This window comes from Heterodontus francisci, chromosome 35 (assembly GCF_036365525.1).
Source record: "Heterodontus francisci isolate sHetFra1 chromosome 35, sHetFra1.hap1, whole genome shotgun sequence".
Taxonomy (NCBI): Eukaryota; Metazoa; Chordata; class Chondrichthyes; order Heterodontiformes; family Heterodontidae; genus Heterodontus; species Heterodontus francisci.
Genome location: NC_090405.1, coordinates 52,887,920 through 52,913,229, shown reverse-complemented (window position 1 = coordinate 52,913,229; position 25,310 = coordinate 52,887,920). Strand labels below are relative to the sequence as shown.

At 48.4% G+C, this 25,310-nt stretch overlaps 1 protein-coding gene across 1 annotated transcript in view; it reads left to right on the top strand.

Annotated features, from left to right (window-relative positions):
* The window catches only part of iqgap1 (IQ motif containing GTPase activating protein 1), a 93,627-nt gene that overhangs the window by 38,716 nt on the left and 29,601 nt on the right, over positions 1–25,310 (top strand). The window contains 9 exon segments of the mRNA XM_068015205.1: positions 9,428–9,584; positions 11,988–12,065; positions 14,142–14,218; positions 17,323–17,390; positions 19,873–19,986; positions 21,172–21,350; positions 21,888–21,978; positions 24,058–24,221; positions 24,893–24,980. Coding sequence (XP_067871306.1) covers positions 9,428–9,584; positions 11,988–12,065; positions 14,142–14,218; positions 17,323–17,390; positions 19,873–19,986; positions 21,172–21,350; positions 21,888–21,978; positions 24,058–24,221; positions 24,893–24,980 — 1,016 coding nt within the window.

Here is a 25,310-nt window from a genome sequence, read left to right as displayed (position 1 = left end):
AGGGAGACGGATTCTTTAAAATTAAAGCTGGACTGTTCAGCAGGACAGATCAAATCAGGACAGATTTCTTCACACAAAGGGGTGTGGAAATTTGGATTTCTCTCCCTTAAAAGTCTGTGGATACCAGGGATCATTTGGAGCTCCCAAGACCGAGTTTGTTTGTTTTTTTTGGAGAAGGGATATTGATCCACGACAGGTAAATGGGATTGAGATACAGATCAGCCATGATCTAATTGAATGGCGGAACAGGCTTGAGGGGCTGAATGGCCTTCTCCTGTTCCCAGGTGGTGTCATCTGGTGTGGATGTCCCAGTGCCCCAGGACGAAAGAGCGATCAGAACCAGTTTCTGATCATTATTGTGCAAACCTGCTAGGAAACAACAGGACCAGACTGGAATAGCCTGCCAACTCTCACTGAAGTTGCAGCAGAGGGATAGCCAGGAGACTATAGTTACCGCCAGAGAGTTTTCCAGGATAATTGTTCATGTGTTGGGTTCCACCGGGACATGTGATGTGAAGGGGGCCTCAACCCTTTTTTTTTTCCATCTCCTCTTCCCCTTCACACTCCTTTCCCCCCCCCCCCCCCCCCCCCCACCACCCCGACCTGATGTGCAGTGGCTCTTACTTGGGTACGGGTTCCGCAGGTATTTAACGTCCTCCTTTGTCTCGCCCCTGTGAATGAGCCTTGTGTGGAGGGGGAGAAAACATTGGTAGGCTGTTCAGCTGTGGAGAGCCTCACAATCATGTTCCCTACTGTGGGGGATTGTCGCTGGATTGCAATCAGAGGACGAAAGGCCCATGTGTTTGCCACACTTTCCCCTCGCTCGGAGACACCAAGGCCAATTGTGCGTGGCCTGGAGCAGCTCTCGAACCTGGGCTCTCCCAGGTGTGTACAGGCCAACAGAGGAGCTTCATTCATCCTGTAACTGTGCAGATATCTCCACTGTAGTATAACAACAGCTGCTTACATTTATATAGCACCTATTAACAGAATAAAACGTCCCAAGGTGTTTCACAGCTGCGTTATTGAACAAAATTTGACACTGAGCCACATAAGGTGATATTGGGTCAGAAGCCAAATGTTTGGCCAACGAGGTGGGTTTTAAGGAGCCTCTTCAAGGAGGAAGAGAGAGAGACAGAGAGCTTTAGGAAGGAAATTCTGTAGCTTGATGCTCTGGCAGCTGAAGACACGGCTACCAATGGTGGAGCGATTGAAATCAGGGATGCTCGAGAGTCCAGAATCGGAGGTGCACAGAGATGTCGGGAGGGTAAGAGTTGTGGGGCTGGAGGAGGTTCCAGAGATGGGGAGGGGTGTAGGGGTTGGATGAGGTTAAAGAGATAGGGAGGGGTATAGGGTCTGGAGGAGGTTACAGAGATAGGGAGGGGTGTAGGGGCTGGAGGAGGTTACAGAGATAGGGAGGGGTGTAGGGGCTGGAGGAGGTTACAGAGATAGGGAGGGGTGTAGGGTCTGGAGAAGGTTACAGAGATAGGGAGGGGTGTAGGGTCTGGAGAAGGTTACAGAGATAGGGAGGGGTGTAGGGTCTGGAGGAGGTTAGAGATAGGGAGGGGTGTAGGGGCTGGAGGAGGTTACAGAGATAGGGAGGGGTGTAGGGGCTGGAGGAGGTTACAGAGATAGGGAGGGGTGTAGGGGCTGGAGGAGGTTACAGAGATAGGGAGGGGTGTAGGGGCTGGAGGAGGTTACAGAGATAGGGAGGGGTGTAGGGGCTGGAGGAGGTTACAGAGATAGGTAGGGGTGTTAGGGCTGGAGGAGGTTAGAGATAGGGAGGGGTGTGAGGGGCTGGAGGAGGTTACAGAGAAAAGGAGGGGTGTAGGGGCTGGAGGAGGTTAGAGATAGGGAGAGGTGTAGGGGCTGGAGAAGGTTACAGAGATAGGGAGGGGTGTAGGGGCTGGAGGAGGTTAGAGATAGGGAGGGGTGTAGGGGCTGGAGGAGGTTACAGAGATAGGGAGGGGTGTAGGGGCTGGAGGAGGTTACAGAGATAGGGAGGGGCTGGAGGAGGTTACCGAGAAAAGGAGGGGTGTAGGGGCTGGAGGAGGTTAGAGATAGGGAGAGGTGTAGGGGCTGGAGGAGGTTAGAGATAGGGAGAGGTGTAGGGGCTGGAGGAGGTTAGAGATAGGGAGAGGTGTAGGGGCTGGAGGAGGTTAGAGATAGGGAGGGGTGTAGGGGCTGGAGGAGGTTAGAGATAGGGAGGGGTGTAGGGGCTGGAGGAGGTTACAGAGATAGGGAGGGGTGTAGGGGCTCTAGGAGGTTAGAGATAGGGAGGGGTGTAGGGGCTCTAGGAGGTTAGAGAGATAGGGAGGGGCTGGAGGAGGTTACAGAGATAGGGAGGGGTGTAGGGGCTCTAGGAGGTTAGAGATAGGGAGGGGTGTAGGGGCTCTAGGAGGTTAGAGATAGGGAGGGGTGTAGGGGCTGGAGGAGGTTAGAGATAGGGAGAGGTGTAGGGGCTGGAGGAGGTTAGAGAGATAGGGAGGGTGAGGCCATGGAGGGATTTCAAAACAGGGATGAGAATTTTAAAATTAAGGCATTGCTGGACTGGGAGTCAGTGGAGGTCAGTGAGCACAGGGGTGATGGGTGAGTGGAACATGCTGTGAATTTGAAGTTTTGGAGTTGAGTTTTGGATGTGGGAGGTTTACAGAGGGTGGAAGATGGGAAGGGAGGCTGATTGGGAGAGCGTCGGCATAGTCGATTCTGCAGGTAACAAAGATTGCAACAGCAGATGAGATGCTGTGGGGTAACTCAGCAAACTACGCTCCCCCTGCACTCCTTGTAAGATTGCTAGTCTGTGTTGGGTACCCTTCCTGCACTCTTATCTCTCACACTTTCCGTTCTCGTTAGGGTGAGTGAGTTTGTCTTCTGGCTAACAATCAAATGCCAGCAGACGTATCTAAAAATAGACACTGAGTCGTATGGTCCATGCGTGGATTTCATTGGTGTGAAATGATGTCATAGCCTTCAGCTGAAGTAACTATGGAATGTGTGAATCAGCCAACCATTGAGAATGTTTCCTTGTGCCACATCTTCACTCACTCTGAAGATTAAAATCCTTTCTGTTTTGTAAAGGTATCGTCACTGTGTTAAAGTCGCCCCCTTTCCCGTGACCTTCAACCTGAGCAATTCCTCACCACCACCTACGTTGCACCAGTGCGCAACAACCATTTGTATTTATATAGCACCTTTAACATCGTGAAATGTCCCAAGATGCTTCACCAGAGTGTTCTCAAACCAAATTTGTCTGCGCAAGAAGGTATCAAGTTAGGTGACCTGGTCAACGAGGCAGGTTTGAAGGAGAGTCTTGAAGGAGTAGAGAGAGGCAGAGAGGTTTAGAGAGGGAATTGCAGAGTTTAGGGCCCCAGGCAGCGGAAGGCATGGCCCCACCAATGGCGTGGCGATTAAAGTCGGGGATGCTCAAGAGGCCAGAATTAGAGGAGGGCAGAGATCCCCGAGGGTTGTCGGCTGAAGAATTAGTTCACAGGAGCTGACTCTGTGTGGTCCAACACGTGTGAGTCCCAAGAACGGAAGTTTTTGGGTACCTGTTTGTTAATGATGCCCAATGAATTAATTTTTAAAAAACCACGTTGAACCTCTTTTACTACTGTCTGATTTTACATTGAGTTTAGTGTCGCTGGCTTTAGCAGGCTTGGTTTGGTGTTGCCAACTGCCCAAGGAGCTGGTGGACATTGATTCTATGTAAAAAAGCAACTTGTTTTTTTGTAGCCGCCATCACAGCCTGGGTGTCTCGAGCAGAGAGTGAGAGAAAAACTCAACCGCCTGTTGGTACTGAGCTGAAACACTGCACGTCCTCCATGACATCTTTATCAGTTTGCTCTGATTCAGCTCCATTGCACACTCCATTGCAGTCATGACTCAGATTAAATCTTGTCCAGCTCCTGAATGTTTGCATAAGGCAGATTTCAGAGCTATTGGGGTTTTTTACATCTTCCAACACCAAGCTTTGAAAAAATAGCCGAGACGGTGACATCAGCCAGATCCTGGTCGGTTGAAGACACCAAGCTTGGGTTTTTAGAAGCCTATTGATTTTTTTTTCGGAAGATGAAACTCAGGGATTCCACCATTTAAGTGTCTTGGGAAGGAATGAGTTAAACATGAACTGGTGCCTTTTATGGGCTGTTGACTTTTTCTTTTGCTTCCTGGTGTTGGGGGATGATGTCATTCTTGCAGTTTGATGATAAGATCTGTAATCATGCCTCTGCACCAGAAGTACAACTTTACAAACTCCGTTCATTTTCTACCCGAGCCAATCGGATCCCCCCCCCGATAGACCTTAAAATAAACGTCAGATCCCATCTACACTTGGGTCGGGTGAGGGTGAAAGGGGCAGGGTCAGTGAGGGTACCCTTGCCCCGCCTCATCCTGCCATTCCAATTTCTCCCCCCTCCCCCCTCCATGTCACAGTCTGCATCCCTCGCCTGCTCTGTACCAATTAGCTGTCATATTTCCTACATTACAACCATGATTCTACTTCAAAAAAGTATTTAATTGGCTGTAAAATCCTTTACAACATTTGTGAAAGGTTTAGTTTAGAGATACAGCACTGAAACAGGCCCTTCGGCCCACCGAGTCTGTGCCGACCATCAACCACCCATTTATACTAATCCTACACTAATTACATATTCCTACTACATCCTCACCTGTCCCTATATTTCCCTACCACCTACCTATACTAGGGGCAATTTATAATGGCCAATTTACCTATCAACCTGCAAGTCTTTGGCTTGTGGGAGGAAACCGGAGCACCCGGAGGAAACCCACGCAGACACAGGGAGAACTTGCAAACTCCACACAGGCAGTACCCAGAATCGAACCCGGGTCACTGGAGCTGTGAGGCTGCGATGCTAACCACTGCGCCACTGTGCCGCCCAAGGTGCTATATAAATGCAATTTTTTTCTTACTCCTAGGGTGGATCTTGACACTTCCAGATGGAGTGGTTTTGGGAAACAGGGAAGTTACTAATGATACCCTCGAATATAACCTTGGGTTTTTTTTTTGTTTGAGGGTTAATAGACAGTGAAAGGTGTGTCTGAGAATTCAGTAAAACTTGTGGCAGATTATCATCTTCCCACTGTTCAGTGGTGTCTGTACTCGTGTTTGCTGAAGGAGTCCCTCTCCAGTCTTTCCACCAATGGAAATTTTACTTTTAAATTAAACCTTCTCTGCTATTTTCATCTGGGAACTGCCTGATTGGTGCGCAGGTTGGCTCAAAGCTAAAGTTTTATGTCTGCTCTCCGAATCGTTTTTGGCAGTCTTGCCTCTCAGAGTACCTCAGACTCCGCCCAAGAGGCCTGCTTTTGTACCATAACCACACGTTTCAATCTGTTGCTAGTCTCGCAAGCCGGGTAATGCAGCGTAAGAGACGGAATTTCTCATCCCTCCTGTGTAACCGACTGACCTTGCTAATTTATGACGTAAAGCCGAACACCTCATCAAATCGATTGGAGCTAATCCAGCCATGGAAACTCATAATGCCCACAACAACTCCGAATTAATTCACAGTGCTCATCATCTCCTCCCCGCCACCCACTCCCCCTCTTCCCCCTTCACCCCACAACTTTCCCCCTCCCCCCTCCCCCCACCCCCTCCCCACTCCCCCTCACCCCAACCTGCCCTCCACTTTCCCCCACCAGCTATCCTGCTAGCCTGGGGCTGGCAACAGTTGTGATCTGTGCTGGGGGAGTTGGGTTGCTGTGTTCTCTGGGTATGGACAGTCTGAGTTGTGTCACTGGAAAGCTGTTTTGCTGGTACAGTGAGGAGTGATTGATGTTACTGGGCGGGCTGTTAGACTGGTTCTGCTGCTGTTGGCTCTGATACAGACAGAGAGCAGCTTGTTTTAATGCACCACTCCCTGAGTTAAGACTGAGCTCTCAGTGATTCCAATTCCTCAGCGGGAATATGGCTTTTTTTTTTTCCCTTCTGTAATTATCGACCTGCCAACACATTCCAAAACCCTGATTTTTGTGGCATTTCGTTAACTACAGAGAAAAACAGCCATTCCGATAAGTGTTGATTTTTTTTTGATGAGAAGAGAAAGTGTATCAAACATCGTGAGAGAAATAAATCCTAAACTGCTGGAAATACACAACAGGTCAGTTGAAAGAAGGAAACCAGGGTCATGCTTTCTGTGCAGAACAGTTTTAGCAAAGATGTCAACAGCAGTCTGAACCTCCTCTTTCAGGGCCTGATTGACATGCTGTGTGTTCGAGTTCTCTGTTCATAATTCACATGAGGTGATATTAGAACAATGGATTAAGAGGTCGGTTTTAAGGAGACTCTTGAAGGAGGAAAGAGAGCTAGAGAGAGAATTCCAGAGCTAAGGGCCCCAGCAGGTGAAGGCACAGCTACCAGTGGTGGAGTGATTAGAATTGGGGATGGGGTTACTGATGGGGTGGATTCTGTGGTATCCCGGCCCCACACGCTGCCCCCAATAATATAAAAGAGAGCTGATTCCCCAGGACTCCCACTGTCACACAGACTACAGCTGTTCATCCAATACGGACTCTCCAAATTGAGCCGTGATTCCCATGAATCTCCATGTCAAAGCCCAAACAGCTAAAAGACATGAAAGAGGAAGAAACTTGCATTTATTTAGTGTCTTTCCCAACTTCAGGAAGTCCCAAAGCACTTTACAGCCAATTAAGTACTTGCGAGTTCAGTCAGTGTTGTCATGTAGGAAACGTGACCGTTTTGCACTCGACAAGCTCCCACAAACAGCAATGTGATAAATGACCAGATGATCTGTTTTTTTTTCTGATGTTGGTTGAAGGATAAATATTATCCACCATTCCTCTCTGCTCTTTCAATTTGGATTTGGATCTTTTCTGTTCAGCCAAGAAGGCAGATGGCCTCAGTTTACAACTCATCTAAAAGTTGGCACCTCCAACAGAGCAGCGCTCCCTCGGCGCTGTCCCCTCGCGACAGAGCAGCGCTCCCTCGGCGCTGTCCCCTCGCGACAGAGCAGCGCTCCCTCGGCGCTGTCCCCTCGCGACAGAGCAGCGCTCCCTCGGCACTGTCCCCTCGCGACAGAGCAGCGCTCCCTCGGCACTGCCCCCTCACGACAGAGCAGCACTCCCTCGGCACTGCCCCCCTCGCGACAGAGCAGCACTCCCTCGGCACCTCATTGAAACATCAGCCTAGATTTTGTGCTCAAGTGTGACTTGAATCCACAGCTTTCTGACTCCGAGGGGAGTGTGTAACCCATGGAGCTGAGGCTGACTCGGTAATGCAAGTTGAAGCTGAGTTGATGTCTCAAACGGAACCTTCCATTTTCGTGTGAAGTGTTACCTGGTATTATTTCCCCATTTCAAGAGCTGACTGGCCGTTCCATGTGTTTCCAGCACTTTATCAAACTGCACGAACAGTACTGTATCGGCCCCAGTGTCACTGTACCCAGAACTAACACAAGCGGAAAAGCTGTAAACGGCACTGTGCCCGCTTCCCGAACTTCCTTCCTCGCCTGCCAGTGAATTCAAGAGGAGATTCACTCTGCTCTCACGGCCTTGTCACTGTCCAGGGAAATACGAGGGCCATCAGTCACTGTTCATTCTTGGTCAATGGGTCAAACTCCTTATCGAAGAACATCTTCAGCACACCGGCTGCAGCAGTTCCAGATGGAGGGCCCACCACCACCACCTTCTCGAGGACAATGGGCAATAAATGTTGGCCTTGCCAGCAACGCCCATATCCCGAGAATGAAATTAAAAAATAACAAGTCTGTGTGTTCAGAGCAAAATCTATGGGACTGAGAGTCTGCCTGTCTAACTTGCTGCAGTGTGTTACTAACACTGGAACTGCACAGCTACTAATGAGCTTAATTGACTTGTAATATGGAAATGCAGCGTCCACTGGGAGTGCGTGTCTGATCAGCAGAGCCACTACACACACGCACACACAACCTTTCCTGCACAAAGCTTCTCATCTCTCCCCTCATTGTTTCTCATCCCCTCTACCGGGGGAACCCCCTTGTTGGTTACCCTGGGTCCCTCGAGTCACAGGCAGCAGCTCTTCAGGTGTGAGTGGAGGACATTCGACCATGGGGGGAGTATCAGAGCATCTACAGCCAAGCTCGATCTGCCTTGATCGAGTAATACGCTTGTTAGTAATACACTAATGTCTGTATACAGATGTCTGTATACGAGCAGCCCCTAGCGGGGTGGGTCACTGGGTGGTGCGATTGTTCACTGAGCTCCCTCCCTTGCTAATTTTGTGTATTACTGCTTCCAGAGGCCAGGACTTGACCTGTGACCTTCCTCATTTATGTCGCTCAGTTCCACACCAGTCAAAATTGTTTATGCTTTCAGAGTATTTCTGCACATCTTCCTTTCGGTATTTCAAAAACACGTACTTGGATATCATTTAAAAAAAAAAGGATTGAGTTTAGTTTCTTGTCAACCTGTTGGGCGCTGTGCTGTTTCCACAGCAACAGGACGCACTCTGAGCTGGACCTGTCACCTCACTCTTTTGCAGTGAGGTGTTTCACTGTTGTCATGTACTGTCTCTCTGTCCACGCTGCTCTCTCACACTCGAAATTTGTGGAAAACCCACCCCCTGTTCAAAACTCGACTGTTTCTCCACTGTTTGGCGTGCTCTCTTGCATAGAATATAAGAACAGGGAGGTTATGATGGAGCTGTATAAAACGCTAGATAGGTCACAGCTGGAGTACTGTGTACAGTACTGGTCACCACATTATAGGAAGGATGTGATTGCACTGGAGAGGGTGCAGAGGAGATTCACCAGGATGTTGCCTGGGCTGGAGCATTTCAGCTATGAAGAGAGACTGAGAAGGCTAGGGTTGTTTTCCTTAGAACAGAGAAGGGGGGACATGATTGAGGTATACAAAATTATGAGGGGCATTGATAAGGTAGATAGGAAGAAACTTTTTCCCTTAGCAGAGGGGTTAATTACCAGGGGGCATAGATTTAAGGTAAGGGGCAGGAGGTTTAGAGGGGATTTGAGGAAAAATGTTTTCACCCAGAGAGTGGTTGGAATCTGGAACGCACTGCCTGAAGGGTTGGTAGAGGCAGGAACCCTCACAACATTTAAGAAGTATTTAGATGAGCACTTGAAATGCCATAGCATACAAGGCTACGGGCCAAGTGCTGGAAAATGGGATGAGAATAGATAGGTGCTTGATGGCTGGCACGGACACGATGGGCCGAAGGGCCTGTTTCTGTGCTATATAACTTTACGACTCGCTCTGTCTCTCGCTCTGTCTCTCGCTCTGTCTCTCGCTCTGTCTCTCGCTCTGTCTCTCTCTAGATATGTTAAGTACTAAGCTAGCCACTGGCCTTCTGTGCTCCCCTTCCCTGAGCTTACTGCTCTCCTGCACTGTGGGTTTTGTCTCTTCACCCAGGATTTCTCGATTAAAGGATGCTGTCTGTCCCTTTGTGTTGCAGCTGGATGGAAGCGTGTTTGGACGAGGAACTGCCTCCCACAACTGAGCTGGAGGAGGGATTGAGAAATGGAGTATATCTCGCCAAACTTGGCAACTTCTTCAGCCCAAAGGTGGTGTCGCGCAAAAAGATCTACGACTGTGAACAAACCAGATACAAGGTAATCTTCCCAAATGCAGGTGATGGTGAATTTCCGGGAACAGCCCTCACTGTGGAATTTCAGCAGAAAAATATCGATGAAGTTCTGGGATGGAGGGGTCAATAACCAGGGGGCACAGATTTAAGGTAAGGGGCAGGAGGTTCAGAGGGGATTTGAGGAAATTTTTTTTCACCCAGAGGGTGGTTGGAATCTGGAACACACTGCCTGAAGGGGCGGTAGAGGCAGTAACCCACACAACATTTAAAAGGTATCTAGATGAGCACTTGAAATGCCATCGCATACAAGGCTCCAGGCCAAGTGCTGGAAAATGGGATTAGATTACATAGTGCTTGATGGGCCGAAGGGCCTGTTTCTGTGCTGTATGACTATGACTCTGAGTGTGTTGGGGCTCTGGGACAATGCTTCAGATCAAGCCTGGCCAATTACTAATGTTTTCTCTCTCTCTCTCTCTCTCTAAGGCCCTACGTGGAATAAATCTGGAGTGTTTCCACTTGTGGGCGAATCCAAAACTAGTGACTGTAAATATAAGATAGTCACCAATAAATCCCGTAGGGAATTCAGGAGAAACTTCTTTATCCAGAGGAAATGTGGAATTTGCAATCACAGGGAGTGATTGAGATGAATAGCATGGATACATTTAAGACTGGTTCTCAAACTTTGTCACCCGTGGCCCACTTAGACAGGGTGAAAGACCCCACTGTCCACCAATCTATTTGCTTGATGCGACACCAACGAGGTGAGGACTGGTTCCAAGCTGCAGAGCTTCAGTCTCATGTCAGGCTCCACATTCAGCCAGGTTTTTTTTTTTATAGAGATACAGCACTGAAACAGGCCCTTCGGCCCACCGAGTCTGTGCCGACCAACAACCACCCATTTTGACTAATCCTACATTAATCCCATATTCCTACCACATCCCCACCATTCTCCTACCACCTACCTCCACTAGGGACAATTTATAATGGCCAATTTACTTATCAATCTGCAAGTCTTTGGCTGTGGGAGGAAACCGGAGCACCCGGCAGAAACCCACGCAGACACAGGCAGTACCCAGAATCGAACCCGGGTCGCTGGAGCTGTGAGGCTGCGGTGCTAACCACTGCGCCACTGTGCCGCCCCAGTTCTTTCTTTTCAGTCCCTCAAGTGTTGGAAATCCGATCTCGCAGTTGTATGTCGTAACAGCAACATAGATCTTGCTTATTACACGACACTGTTGTTGCTCGTGCTTATGACGATTCGTACTGCGCACGCGGGAGCCAATCTGGTTATGTGACATCACGCAAGTGGTGGGGATGAGGGTTAACATAAGAACATAGGGAAAAGGAGCAGGAGTAGACCATAAGGCCCTTCGAGCCTGCTCCGCCATTCAATACAATCATGGCTGATCCTTGACCTCTACTCCACTTTCTCGCCTGTTCCCCATATCCCTTGACTCCCTGAGAGACCAGAAATCTGTCGATCGCAGCTTTAATTGTATTCAACAATGGAGCATCCAGAACCCTGGGGTAGAGAATTCCAAAGAGTCACAATCCTTTGAGTGAAATAATTCCTCCTCATCTCATTTCTAAATGATCAGTCCCTTACCCTGAGACTGTGCCCCGTGTTCTAGATTCCCCAGCCAGGGGAAACCATTCAAAATCTTGGATGTTTCAAGGAGATAACCCCTCATTCTTCTCAACTCACGTTCTCTCACATGGCCTCGGCTGTGGCGTGCTCATCAATAACTTGCATTTTGGATCAGCCTGCAGACACCTCACTTTGGGAACCACTGATTTACAGAGGAAGCTACATAAACACGTGAGGCAGAAAGGAATAGAAGGATAAATTGATGGGGTGAGATGACGAGGGCTGGGAGGAGGCTCGTGTGGAACAGAAACACCAGCACAGAGCAGATGGGCCGAATGACCAGCACAGACCTGGGTTTGAACCTTCTGTATGTGACCCAGAACCGCAACGAGCCTTTTAGAGAAGCTTAAATAGACTGCTTTTTTTTTATTCATTCATGGGATGTGGGCGTCGCTGGCCAGGCCAGCATTTATTGACCATCCCCCTAACTGAGTGGCTTGCTGGGCCGTTTCAGAGGGCATGTCAGAGTTAACCACATTGCTGTGGGTCTGGAGTTACATGTAGGCCAGACCAGGTAAGGACGACAGATTTCCTTCCCTAAAGGACATTAGTGAACCAGATGGGTTTTTACAACAATCGACAATGGTTTCATGGCCATCATTAGACTAGCTTTTAATTCCAGATTTATTAATTAAATTCAAATTCCACCTTCTGCTGTGGTGGGATTTGAACCCATGTCCCCAGAGAAATACCCTGGGTTACTAGTCCAGTGACAATACCACTACGCCACTGCCTCCCCTAATCTCCACATCTTCAATTTATTTTTATATCAAAACACAGGCAACCGGACTCCATTTCCGCCACACAGACAACACCATCCAGTGGTTTAACGCAATGTCAAACATTGGGCTGCCCAAGGTAAGCTCTGCCGTTCTCCTGTGTCTGTGTGAATGAAGTAGGCAGCAATAAAGGAAAACCAACAAATTCTGTCAAAGCCTGAGTCGAGAAAAGAGCTGACATGGACGTGTCTCTGTGTTTAGACAGAATTCCTTCAACCTGTCTCTCTTCCCTTTATTGATGTTTAGTTGCAATGTTTTCTGCTTTTATTGCAGATTTCCGGCATTGTCCGATTTTCATTCTGAACCTCTTGGTGTTTGTTCTTCCCCCTGTGTCTGTTTTCCATAATAATACTCATGGAAACATCCTTTCTGGCATTGACTCCACACCCTGAAGTACTGGGATTCCATCAGACCACATTAGCCTTGGCCACAGCCCAACAGTCACAATTCACCCTCAAAGGACAGGCTGCAGCTTTATTTTTAAGTCAGTGAGCTGTGTCATAGGATTTAAAATCTAAAGGCGGTTTCTTAGTCTAATTTATATACATATTTCAGTATTCACCAGTTAGGTGCTGATGTTTGGGATGACAGCCACTCGTAATCGTTCATTACCCGCCCGAGTATAACTTTATGCAGTGAATGTCAGTAGGATATTCGACTGTGGGGGGCATCACATCCCAGCTTGATTGCTTTCTTCGTCCACACCCTCTTTATCACTGCATCTTTCCCAACCCCTGGAATGGCTGGGATTCGTGTTGCTTTCCATGTTTAGAGGCTGGTGTCTCATTGCTCTGAGTTCAGTGTCTGTCGGAATTGAGTCGTCACTGTAGTGTTTGTTGGCTGCCATGCTCTGAGTTTTTGGTGTGTGTGTGTCTGTGTGTGTCTGTGTGTGTCTGTGTGTGTCTGTGTGTGTGTGCTGTTATTTCTGCTCTGCTAATTTTCTCTTGGGTCTCTGAGAAGCTTCACAAACTTGTATTTTTTCTAAAGTAAACAATACCGTTCATGCATGAATTAAATATCTGATCCCAAACTGTAATTTCCATGTCCTAAACCAGACAGTTCACACCCTTTGCATCCCACTCAACCCCAAGGTGAGCCTCTGACTCCTTATTCTCTCAGTAAAATTACTGACTTCCACTTTGGTTACGTCACCCGTCACTACTCCCGCTTCAGCCCGTCTGCAGCTCAAACTCTTATCCACGCCTCTGTTACCTCTGCTCGCAACTATTCCAATGCACCTCTGATCAGCCTCCCGTCTTCCAACTTCTATAAACTTGAGCTCATCCAAAACTCTGCTGCCCGTGTCCTAACTCTCACCAAATCCCATTTATCCATCACCCCTGTGTTCACTGATCTACATTAGCTCCGGTTCCAGCAACGCCTTAGTTTTAAACATTCTCATCTTTGCTTTCAAATCCCTCCACGTCCTCGTCCCTCCCTTTCGCTGTAACCTCCTCCAACCCCACAGCCCTCTGGGATCTCTGCATTTCTTTAACTGTGATTGCTTGTGCATTCCCCGACCCACAAACTCAGGTCACACGGACATAATGTCATCGTAACTGCCTGTAAAGTTCAGGTTCCAGGGCAAAGGGATCCAGAATTAAACGACAGAATTTCTCTTTTTAAGATGGTTTTAGCATCTGCAACAAAGTATGGACCGTTTGACATCTGCTACAGACAGGACATTGGCAATTTAAAAAAAAATAGACTGGCAAATCTCCCGTGGCATTGCTCAATTAGAGGGCGCAAAGTTTAATAACAACAACACGGGTGAACAAAATATGTTGGGGAAAGTGCTACCAGAAGTAGCAGTAAGTATGAAGCAGGTAGTGAATACCGTACGGAGGATATGCTAGCCGATCTCCTGTAGCATTGCTTATGCAGCATAAGTGTTTTACAAGGACAGCAGCGTTAAGTAAACACTGGGTGAGGTCAGTTAGAGTTTATTAGTTCTTCAGGTTGCAGGTCAGAATGGATGACTAGCTTTCCTTTTTTGCATAAGGTCATTAGAGGTTACTAATGTTCTAATTGCTGTGTCAGTTTACATTCTAAACTATTTATACTTTTTAAGAGTGATGGGAATTTGCGTATGTGACTGACAGGGTGGGCTTGATGTAGTGTTTTATTAACTAATTACGTGTTTCTTTTGACATAGATTTTTTACCCTGAAACCACAGACATCTATGACCGTAAGAACATGCCACGATGTATCTACTGTATTCATGCTCTCAGGTATTGTCTCTTGGTGTGAACTATCCGTGTCAGTGGTTAAACGTTTGTCGGTGATGGACTCCAAGTAGCTCAGTATTGAAATTAAGTAACTTCGCTGCCCTAGTTTCTCCCTCGATTTTGCTGCTACTACTGGACTTGTTGCCCCTTTGGGCTGGGGAAGGGGGTAAATTGACCAAAGTTCCTGCTTCTTCTGCTTGGACAGGATTGAACCTGGTTGTGCTGCCCCCGCAGTTGAATAGCTTGCTGCTGTTCACTGGTGGCCAGCTAGCCCAGGGTGCTAGTGCCTGTGCGGAACAACAGGAGACAGTGCCAGCAGGAAAGGAGGGGGAGATAAAGAGGAGCAAACTAGCCAGAGAGCGGGTGGGAGAAAATGAGACGGTGAAGCTTTGAGTGAAACCAGAGGCTGGAAATGATCTGCAAGTTTACCAGAAGCAGTTTAGTTGCAGCCTCCCTGGTCACAGGAGAGATAGCAGTGACTGGTGGGCAGCAGGACATGCATCTAAACTGCAATGTCAGGGTTGAGTGAAGGGTTTTTACATATTGGACCAGACAGTGGAACCCTCAGAAAAATAACAAGTGAGGAGGACGCTCGCAGTCTGGACATTCAGGCACTTGTCCCACGATCACCTCTGTAACCTGTGATGGGTAGATATCAGAACTCAAAGCCCTGGCATTGCCCTGCTTTAAATATATAACCAGTTCAACAGCTAATATTTCAGGCTATGCAAATTTTAAGAAGATTCATGTAGAAATCGAGCGATATGAAGAACTATACAGGCAGCCAAACCTGTTATCTTAACAGTAAAGCTCAATACGAAACAGTTATTGGGGCAATGGGAATATTTTCAGACTGGTCTCGGGTGAGTTTCTGAATAAAGAGGAGCCTGAAGCCACCGATTCATCATGGAGAGAGTTGGGAGGATGGTTTCCTGATCAGTAGGTTATTAATAACTTCTGTCAGAAACAGGTGAAAAGACAGCTGTTAACGTCTGGTCGAAGCAGTTAGTGACATGTGAGCTGAAATTTGGGACTTGTTTTAACATGTGGATGTTCTACTCCTGGTCAACTCCTCTCCTGAAGGCTCGGAGTTTTGGAGTGCAGCTTTACAAACATCCCATGCACGTGTGGCCAGCCATCGCACGTTAGCATAGAGGGTCTCAGCTGACTATTCGACTGGGGGGTGCTTCGGAGCCTAACCCAATCCGCATTGTTGTTGTTTTCCTGCGCTTGCCAGTGCCGGATGGTGTTGGTACCCATCTCTAACCCTGGGTGCTGAGGCCGTTTGCAGTCCCCTGCAACACTGCTGCAGCTCAGATCAGGCTCCAGTAGTGGAATAGTCGCCACTGTTTCATCGGGGGTGGAGTGAGACATGAGAAGAGTCAGAGTATCCCGGGGGCTGGGTGGGTCTTGCTGCATTCGATAGAGGGTGTCCCACACCGTTTAAAAATATTGGCTGAGGTTCTCCCATCAGTTTGGCTAGATTGAATCTGAAGGAGCCTATTGAGACTTAATTCAAATCGGGGAGCAGAACACAGAGTTGCTGGATTGTGACTGGATTGGAATCGGAGAGTCGAGCAGAAAGTTCCTGAGTTAAACTGCTGCTGAGGTAATAAGTCAGTTTATAAAGGAAGAGTGTGTCCTCATCCAGTCATTTCCTGTTCTGGGACTGAATGTTTCCCAGTGCTGCTATTCCCAACCCCAGCCACATAGTTCAGATCAGGAAATGCCAGGCTGATTAATCAAATGGCTGTTAATGCTCTCACTAATGGGGTTACAGCAAGGACAGCATCTGGCCAAGAGCTGTGCCAATGCCAGTCATGGCCTGTTGTCCCTTACAGTTGATGTGAGATTCTGATTGCCCCTCTCATTGAGTCTCTGAGTCTCCTGCCCTGTGTAGGGAGCCTCGGAGGGAGGCTTCATCTGACAAAAAAAAACAACCTGCATTTAAATAGCGCCTTTAACATCATAAAGTATCCCAGGGTGTTTCACAGAAGAGTTATCAAACAAATGTTGACACCAAACCACATAAATATTATTCGGAGAGGAGACCAAAAGCATGGTCAAAGAGGTAGGTTTTTAGCAGTGCCTTAAAGGGAGGGGAGCGAGGAGGGGAGGTTTAGGGAGGGAATTGCAGAGATTGTGGTCGAAGGCAGCTGAAGGCACGGCCACCAATGGTGGAACGATTTAAAACCGGAGTGCAGAGATCTCGGAAGGTTGTCGGGCTGGAGGAGATTTCAGAGATAGGGAGTGGGGAGAGGGTTATGGAGGGATTTGAATAAAAGAATGAGAACTTCAAAACTGGGGCATTGCAGGACAAGGAGCCAATGTAGGTCAGTGAGGACAGGGACAGACCTTGGTGCGAGTTAGGATACAGGCCAGCAGGGTGTTCAACCAGCTGAGGTTTACAGAAGTTAGGAGGCTGACCATCACTCTGATTTTAAAACTGTATCCTAATTCTAAACTCTCAAAGCAATAGAAAGAGTGTAGATAGAGAGAAACTATCAGTTCTGTTTAAAATCTTGAAAACTTTGATCAAACTACCCCTTAACTGTCTAAATTCCAGGGGATACAGTCCTGCTTTGTGTAAGCTACCCCAGAGTCCAGCTGGTGGAGGCCTCTCTCTCCCAAACCCAGCGTGTCCCTGACTCACTATTCTCAGCTGACCCTCCCCACTTCCCTCCACTGCTGGTGGGGCTGGAGAGCCAACCCAGCTCTGAGGAATGTCCCTCAAACGTGCAGTGTTGAGCAAGATCCCAGGGTGGGGTGTCCAACTAGCCAGGTGCCCTGCTATTGGGGAAGGAAAATCAGCCAGGGTCCCTCCCCCTGATCGCTATCTAGGCACCCCGCCCACCCTCACTGAACAGTGTGTGGGTGTGAACATTGACTGATGGCTGAGCAGTGGGCAGCTGTCCAAGCTGACCAATGGCCAACGAGCAGTGGGCAGCTGTCCAAGCTGACCATTGACCAATGCTGTCATGGCCAGCAGGAGACTGTGAGCCGAGAGGGGGTTGAGTGTTGGCGAATGGGACGGGGCAGGGTGGTGTTACTGGAACCTGGACTGCGCGCTGAGATTTGCTGATTCTTTCCCTCAATTCCTTTTGCAGTTTGTACCTCTTTAAGCTGGGATTGGCTCCACAGATTCAGGACCTCTATGGAAAAGTTGCTTTCACAGGTGAGGATGTTTCAGTTTTATCACAGATGATCATCAGTGAATATCAAGTGTTCTTTGCAATGAGCTGACATATTGCAGCATTGACGGTGTACGTGGTGAGTGTGTATGCACACGCTAGCTGCTGTACACAGTACATTGTGTGTGTTCTCGTGTTCCCGTGAGTGACCTTACCCTGTGGCTAGGGTTGGGTGCTTGGATTTTACAATGGCTCCCAGCGAGTGGCAGTGCTCGTGAATACTGCTGTGCTCACTCGCTATGTCCATGCCTGGTGGGCTTTGCTTGCACCAGCAGAGATTTCTGAGTGGGATGGGGTTCGGAGGGAGTTGGGTACCTCGGGGTTTTGGTGTCGTCAGTGGGCCAGGATTTCGACCATATTTCCAAGAGTTTCTGCTGGTTGCTCCTCAGGTATTGCGTGGTTTTCTGGGTCATGAGGTCCGAGTCCACGCTGTGTGGGAGGAGACTGGTCCACCCAGTCCGCACCTCAGTGGGGGCATACTAACTGGCTGTGATTATGAGAGAACACGAGAACATGTCCATATGGGACTCCCAGCGGAGCCGCGTAGAGGGTGATGTTTGGGGGAGTGGGCGTGATGCGATGGCGATTTGCCAAAGACAGTGTGCCAGATGTGGTTCAGTGAGGTATTTAATGATGTGAAAGGATCTTGTTTGAAATCTTTTTATCACCTGTCCACCTGAAGAATGTGTAAGAGGGTATAGAGCACAAAATTCTCAGCTGTCAGCCGTGACTCAGTGCTAACACTCGTCTCTGAGTCAGAAGGTAGTCGGTTCAAACCCCGCTCTGGAAACTTGACCACAAAAAGCCCAGGCTAATCCCCTCCCAGTACTGAGGGAGTGCTGCACTGTCCTTGAGGGTCAGTACTGAGGGAGTGCTGCACTGTCTGAGGTGCTGTCTTTCAGACAAGACATTAAACTGAGGCCCCACCTGTTCTCTCAGGTGGCACTGTTTCAGAGAAGACCAGGCAGACCCCCTCCGCTGGACTGGGCGAGTATACCTCAACCAACAAATTATCTGGTCAATTATTAGGAGCCCCAACTCATATATTTTCTACTCTTTCCCTGAGCTGCAGGCACTGAGGCCAATTCTGTCCACCCTCCACTGCCATCCCAGTCACCTCAACACAGAACAGGCATCGTTAAAAACACGCGTAAGACGGGTGTGAGCTCCTATAAAAGGAAAACGAGAGAGCAGGGAGATTGGATAGCTTCAGGTGAACAGTTGGTACCAGCATGAGCACGATGGGCAGAATGGCCACCTTCCATGCTGCAATTTCGGTGGTTCCTGACCTATGTCGGACTGCTGGGGTGAAATGCAGAGTTTTGCCGATCTCTCCTATTGGGCACTAAGATTAAGCTGATAGGCCCTTGTTCTGGGAAGAGGAAATTCAGCCAGGGTTACTAATCCTGGTCACGGTTCAGTGAGCGTTTGTGTCAAAGTGAGGGTAGTTCACAGGGTGGGGAGGAGAACGGGATCTGTCTGCGTCACAATGGCCTCCCTGCTCCCTGTCCGGACCCACACGGCTTTAAGGCGGGGACCAAAAGACAAGCTGTACATGTAGAGCTATAACCCAACAAGTGTCTGCACCTTCAAATGAGCACCTAAAAAATAAGTAAATAATCGGGTTGCTTTTGTGAGTAACAGCAGTCTGCTGCGGTAATTAACAAAGTTGCTATCTAATCAGTTGTTTCCAGTACACAGCCCTCCGTCAAGGCTAGCTAATGGTTAGGTGGTAAAGGTGCAAAATACAGATAACACTTATCAGACAGGGTGCTTTTAAATGTTGCAGCAGAGCCAATCCGTCTCAATTGTTGGAACTGTGAACAGAATCACTGCAGCAAATCTAAACACAACAAGTAACATAGTGGAGACTTAGAGGTTCCTGGAAACTCTGAGCTGAATTTAGGTAAATCAATGAAATCATAAATTAATGAGCCTGTTTATGAAAAGCTGCCCTCTCCCCCAGCTGCACAACCTCCCAATCTCCGCTCGCACTCTGTAAGGGAAGTCCTGTTATTCAGGGAGTTGGGACTATTCCAAACAGACAATTTTGTGTGTGAGGGAAATGAGAGGGTTGGGGACTGGGTGGATTTGCTGTTATCATTTTCTCTGAGAAGGGGGAAATACCTACAAGAGCCGGTAGGGAGCGAAATAATGAGCGCAGTTTGTTTTTTGAATCCACTCATCGTGTCACTGCATCCAAACCACAAGGCAGTTCTTCCCGAGAATTTTCATTTACTCAATTTCGCTCCATTTGGATCATGACACAAGTGCAGGGAGAGTTGGCAAGATAGTATGCGGTAAGATGGGGGGAGGAGAGTGGGCGAGGGGGACAGGGTCCTGGAAGGGGCAGGAGGACAAGGTACTGGGACGGGTGAGAGGGCTGCAGGGGGCAGGGAGAGTGAGGTGAGGGCATGGTCAAACCCAGTCCCTAACTCCTGTTTTTCTTTCTGCTGTCGGTTACAGAGGAGGAAATTAACAACATGAAGCGGGAGCTGGAGAAGTACGGGATTCAGATGCCTGCGTTCAGTAAGATCGGGGGAATACTAGCCAATGAGCTGTCAGTGGATGAAGCTGCCTGTAAGTGATGTCGGGGTTGAGACCCTGAGGGTTGGGGGTCCTACTGCTTTTTCAGTCTTGTTCTGAGCCCCTAGCTGAGACAGCGTTCAACAAGTAACTGCAGCGCCCCCAGGGCACAGGAGGGGCCACAATTACAGACCCGCGCTGCGTGATGTGTTTGTTGACATTGGTTGAGTAGAGGATCAGCATTAGCTGTGGCGTACTCACTGTCCAGACTCTCCCACAACGAGTGGCCCCTCGGGAAGATTGCTGTCCTTGGAACTTTACCCAGCCCGATATCACACCTTTAACAATGAGAAAATGTCCTAAAGTGCTTCAAGGAGTGTAAATCAGACAAATCTGACACTGAGCCACTGTAGGAGATATTAGTGCAGGTGACCAAAAGCTCAGTTAAAGAGGGCAGTTTTAAGATGCAGCTTAAAGGAGAAGAAAGAGAGGCGGAGAGGTTTAGGGAGGGAATTCCAGAGCTGCTGAAGATACGGCCATCAGTGGTGGAGCGATTAAAATTGGGGATACTCGAGGAGTACAGATATCTCGGAGGGTTGTAGGGCTGGTGGAGGTTACAGAGATAGGGAGGGGTGTAGGGTCTGGTGGAGGTTACAGAGATAGGGAAGGTGTAGGGGCTGGAGGAGGTTACAGAGATCGGGAGGGTTGTAGGGCTGGTGGAAGTTACAGAGATAGGGAGGGTTGTAGGGCTGGAGGAGGTTACAGAAAGGGAGGGGTGTAGTGGCTGGAGGAGGTTACAGAGATAGGGAGGGTTGCAGGGGCTGGAGGAGGTTACAGAGATAGGGAGGGGTGTAGGGGCTGGAGGAGGTTACAGAGATAGGAAGGGTGTAGGGGCTGGAGGAGGTTAGAGATAGGGAGGGGTGCAGGGGCTGGAGGAGGTTAGAGATAGGGAGGGGTGTAGGGGGTGGAGGAGGTTACAGAGATAGGGAGGGGTGTAGGGGCTGGAGGAGGTTACAGAGATAGGGAGGGTGTAGGTACTGGAGGAGGTTACAGAGATAGGGAGGGTGTAGGGGCTGGAGGAGGTTACAGAGATAGGGAGGGGTGAGGTGATGGATTTGAAAACGGGAATGAGAATTTTACCATCGAGACGGTCAGTTTGCTGGGAAAGGGTGACAATTGAGGGTGACAAATCTACTTCTAATTCCTTTTTTAAAATCGGATATCCTGCCCTCCCCTCAGTGCATGCTGCCGTCATTGCCATCAATGATGCTGTGGAGAAGGGCATCCCATCGGAGACACTGGCAGCGATGAAGAACCCCAATGCCATGCTGGTGAACTTGGATCCGATGCAGAGCGTGCAGTATCAGAACACCCTGAGTGCAGCCAAGCAGCAGAAGATGGCAAACGCCAGGAATAAGGTGGGCACCTGATCAAGCAAGCGGGGGGACAGTGTAGGAGGAGGTGTGTACGTGTGATGTATGGTGCACCGGTGTCACCTGTGTGTGAGGCTGAGGTATGTTGTTTGTCGTGGTTCTCTATTAACCAGCATCAACCAACAGTCAGATCAAAGAACAAAGAACAGTACAGCACAGGAACAGGCGATTCGGCCCTCCAAGCCTACGCCGATCTTGATGCCTGCCTAAACTAAAACCTTCTGCAATTCTGGGGACCGTATCCCTCTACGTGTTGGAAATGCTGAAGCATCCTCTTCACAGTTGGCATCTATTTTCAGTGAACTCTATACCTTACACTGTTAACTCCAAATTCATGGTATGATGCTGTTTGATGCAGGACGAGGTTAGAGATAGTAGTGTTGTGGAATGGAATATCCTGCTCCTAGGCTCACATATAAAGAAAGGCCTTCCGCGGCCTGGTACCAGACCAGGTTATGAGTTTCAGGAACCTGAGTGAAAGGAAACTGAAATATATATATTTATATATTTTTATTTTTGAAGGACGTACCTGGGAGCCCCCAGGAAGAGAGAGATGTTTATGAAGAACTCCTCACACAAGCTGAGATTCAGGGCAATGTCAATAAAGTCAACCGTAAGTTTGATTAATGTCGCAATTCCTCAGAACCCATTGAGGATTTGAAGTTTTTACATTGAGGTGGTGGTGGGGGGTGGAAAACAGTCAGCCAGGGCTCCGACTCCTGGATGCTGCATGTGGATTTATGGCGTGGGTGGGCTGCGATGCACTCACAGTTGAACAGCCTGGGTCCACACGTTGAAGAGTAATGGAGTGTGATAGGTGCCTGTGGAATCCATGCCAGCAGTGAGAGTTAGCACCTTTTGAGGAAACAAACAGAAGAAGGAGGTGTCCACTCAAAGCATAAACTTCCTGGTAAGTCCCAGTTGGGTGACCTTGATTTCTCCCCGTTTTCCCTCCAAACTCCTCCAAACAGCCCCACTCACCCAACCCTTCAAAATTGAGTGCAGCTCCTGCCATCTCTGGACAGAAGCTACTTTAATGCTCTGCAGCACCGACTAACCTGATTTCTGATACAACAGCAACACCAGCCTTTCTGAGCCCATCGAGTGTCATTGGGCACTTTTCCTTGGAGCAGAGTTTTGTCGCTTCTGGTGATCACGTCAGTCATCTGATCAGGTTTCCCTGTGCGTTAATGTAAACATTCCCCTGTCAGTTCTGTTGTGCCAACTATACCTGGAGTTCAGCAATCCCTGTGTGAGTGCATCACGGAGAACAATCAAGGTCACCTGTGATACTAATCATTCCCTCCCGACTTGCTCGAACCCATTGGGTTTTTGCTGTTAGTGTTACTGACAAGCCCGCATTTATTACCCCACCCCGAGTGCCAGTGCCCTGACAGTTTGAGTGGCTTCACAGAATCTTACAGCACAGACAGAGGCCATTCAGCCCATCGTGCCTGTGTTGGCTCTTTGAAAGTTCAGTCCAATTAGTCCCACTCCCCCTGCTCTTTCCCCATAGCCCGCTTGAATCTGCTTTCGTCGCCCTTTCAGGCAGCGTATTCCAGATCACGACAGCTTGCTGAATCAATACCATTTGCTTCATCTCTCCCTCTGGCTCTTTTGCCAATCACCTTATTTTCCCCATCCCTCCTGCCAGTGGAAACTTTCTCCTTTTCACTCTCGTAAAACCGCAACATGATTTTAAACTCCTGTGTTAAACCTCCCGTTAACCTTCTCTGGTCGAAGGAGAACAATTCCAACTTCAGTTTGTTGCAGCAGTTCAGAGAGCATTAAGAGTTAGCCACATGTGGTGGGACTGGAGTCACGTGTTGCCAGACCAGGTAAAGATGGCAAACTCCCTTCCCTGAAGGACATTCGCAAAACAGTTTGGTTTTTGCAAAGATCCAGCAGCTTTTGTGGTGCCTACATCGTACCAGATTTATTGGGTTTGATTTCACAGCTTGACCTGGCAGGATCTGAACTCATGACCTCTGGACTGCAACCAGAACCATTATTCTCTTATTGTTTAAGTCTGGTGGCTGCAAAGACTTGTTTTATTTTACCAGCTCCTCCCTCCTGTCACCGACGGACGGGGCTACGGTGAAAGTACCGTCGAGAGGCAGCACAACACTTTAGTCAGCTCAAAGAGTGACAGTTGTTTGACGAACCCACGGTGGCTGTTGAAAGTGCAGTGGGATCATCTTCGGGTTGCTAATTCTCGTCGGGCATCTTCCGAGAGGTATCGCCACGTGACCTCCCACCACCACTCTCCCACCATTGGTTCCTCAACACGTCCACCCTTACGGTACCCTGCCTTCCCACGGCCAATTGGAAATCCAATAGGCTCTTCAAAGAAAATTTAATATTTCTTTTTCATGCCCCAGTGATGTTTCTCCTGGGTTTACTCACAGCAGTGTCCTGGCAATTAATCTTTCATTCCTGGAGATTCCAGGGCATTCCTGGAGGATTGGCAACTCCCGACATGTTACATGAAGAGAGTTGGGGTATTTAAGGGGACAGGCTGTTGGATTTTTTGCAAAGTTTCTCACTTTGAGTAAAGAAAGTTCTTTCTAATAACTCTACGAAATTTATTTTCATTAGTTTAAATAATTTGGTTTACTTTGACGAGCCAAAGAAAGCTTTCTTATCTATGATGTTACATGCACTCTGACCAATTGCCCTGTTGTGACTCCAGTAAAGAATGGCCTGCAGATTGTAGACGGAGCTCTGGAGCAAAGAGATGGGACAGCTCTCTACAACGCCCTGAAGTCTCCAGCCTTGGGCCTGAGAGGGGTGGAGCTGGACAACTGCGACTGGTACCTCAAACAGCTCTCCTCTGACAAACAGCTGAAAGCACAGGTAGGGAATGAGGATAATTAGCACAAGAACCGGAGGGGATGATGAGGAAACACTATTTTACACAGTGAATTGTTGTGATCTGGAACGCGCTGCCTGAAAGGGCGGTGGAAGCAGATTCAATAAAACTTTCAAAAGGGAACTGGATAAATACTTGAAAAGGAAAAAAAAATGCAGGGCGATGGGCAAAGAGCAGGGGAGTGGGTCTAATATGGGCAAAGAGCAGGGGAGTGGGTCTAATATGGGCAAAGAGCAGGGGAGTGGGTCTAATATGGGCAAAGAGCAGGGGAGTGGGTCTAATATGGGCAAAGAGCAGGGGAGTGGGTCTAATATGGGCAAAGAGCAGGGGAGTGGGTCTAATATGGGCAAAGAGCAGGGGAGTGGGTCTAATATGGGCAAAGAGCAGGGGAGTGGGTCTCATTGAATATCTCTTTCAAAGCGCCGTCACAAACACGATGGGCCGAATGTCCTTCTGTGCTGAGTCTATGATTCTGAGTCTGGAGGTCACAGATTGCAGATGGAATTGTTACATTTACCAGAACCGCTTTGGCAACATTTAGAGAAATGGAAAAAGGGAATAAATTTTACTTTGAAATAAATCAACATATTTAAGAGTAATCCATTGCTAATCTCTTCTCTCCCTTAAATCCCAATCCCCCTTTTCCCCCTGCCAGGAGCAGGGCTCGAATGAGCCCCTAACAAAGGAGGAGTTACAGGTCGGAGTTGATCAAGCCAATGAAGATGCTCATAGATTCAAGAAAAGTGAGTTTCTGTTGTCTCTTTTTGTGCTGTTGATTGATTTTGTGAATGGGCTTGTTTCTGATTGTACATTGCAGGACAGGAGACAAACTGGAGGGAGAAGTGTGTACTCCAGTGGCTCTCAATATAATCATTGCCTTTATTAGTTACATTTATTTTATTCATTCATGGGATGTGGGTGTTGCTGGCCAGGCCAGCATTTATTGCCCATCCCTAATTGCCCTTGAGAAGGAGGTGGTGAGCCTCTTCGATGCAGATGGTGAAGGTACACCCAGAGTGCTGCTGGAGAGGGATCACTCCTGTGAATGGAATGTGTATTTATAAGATGCACAT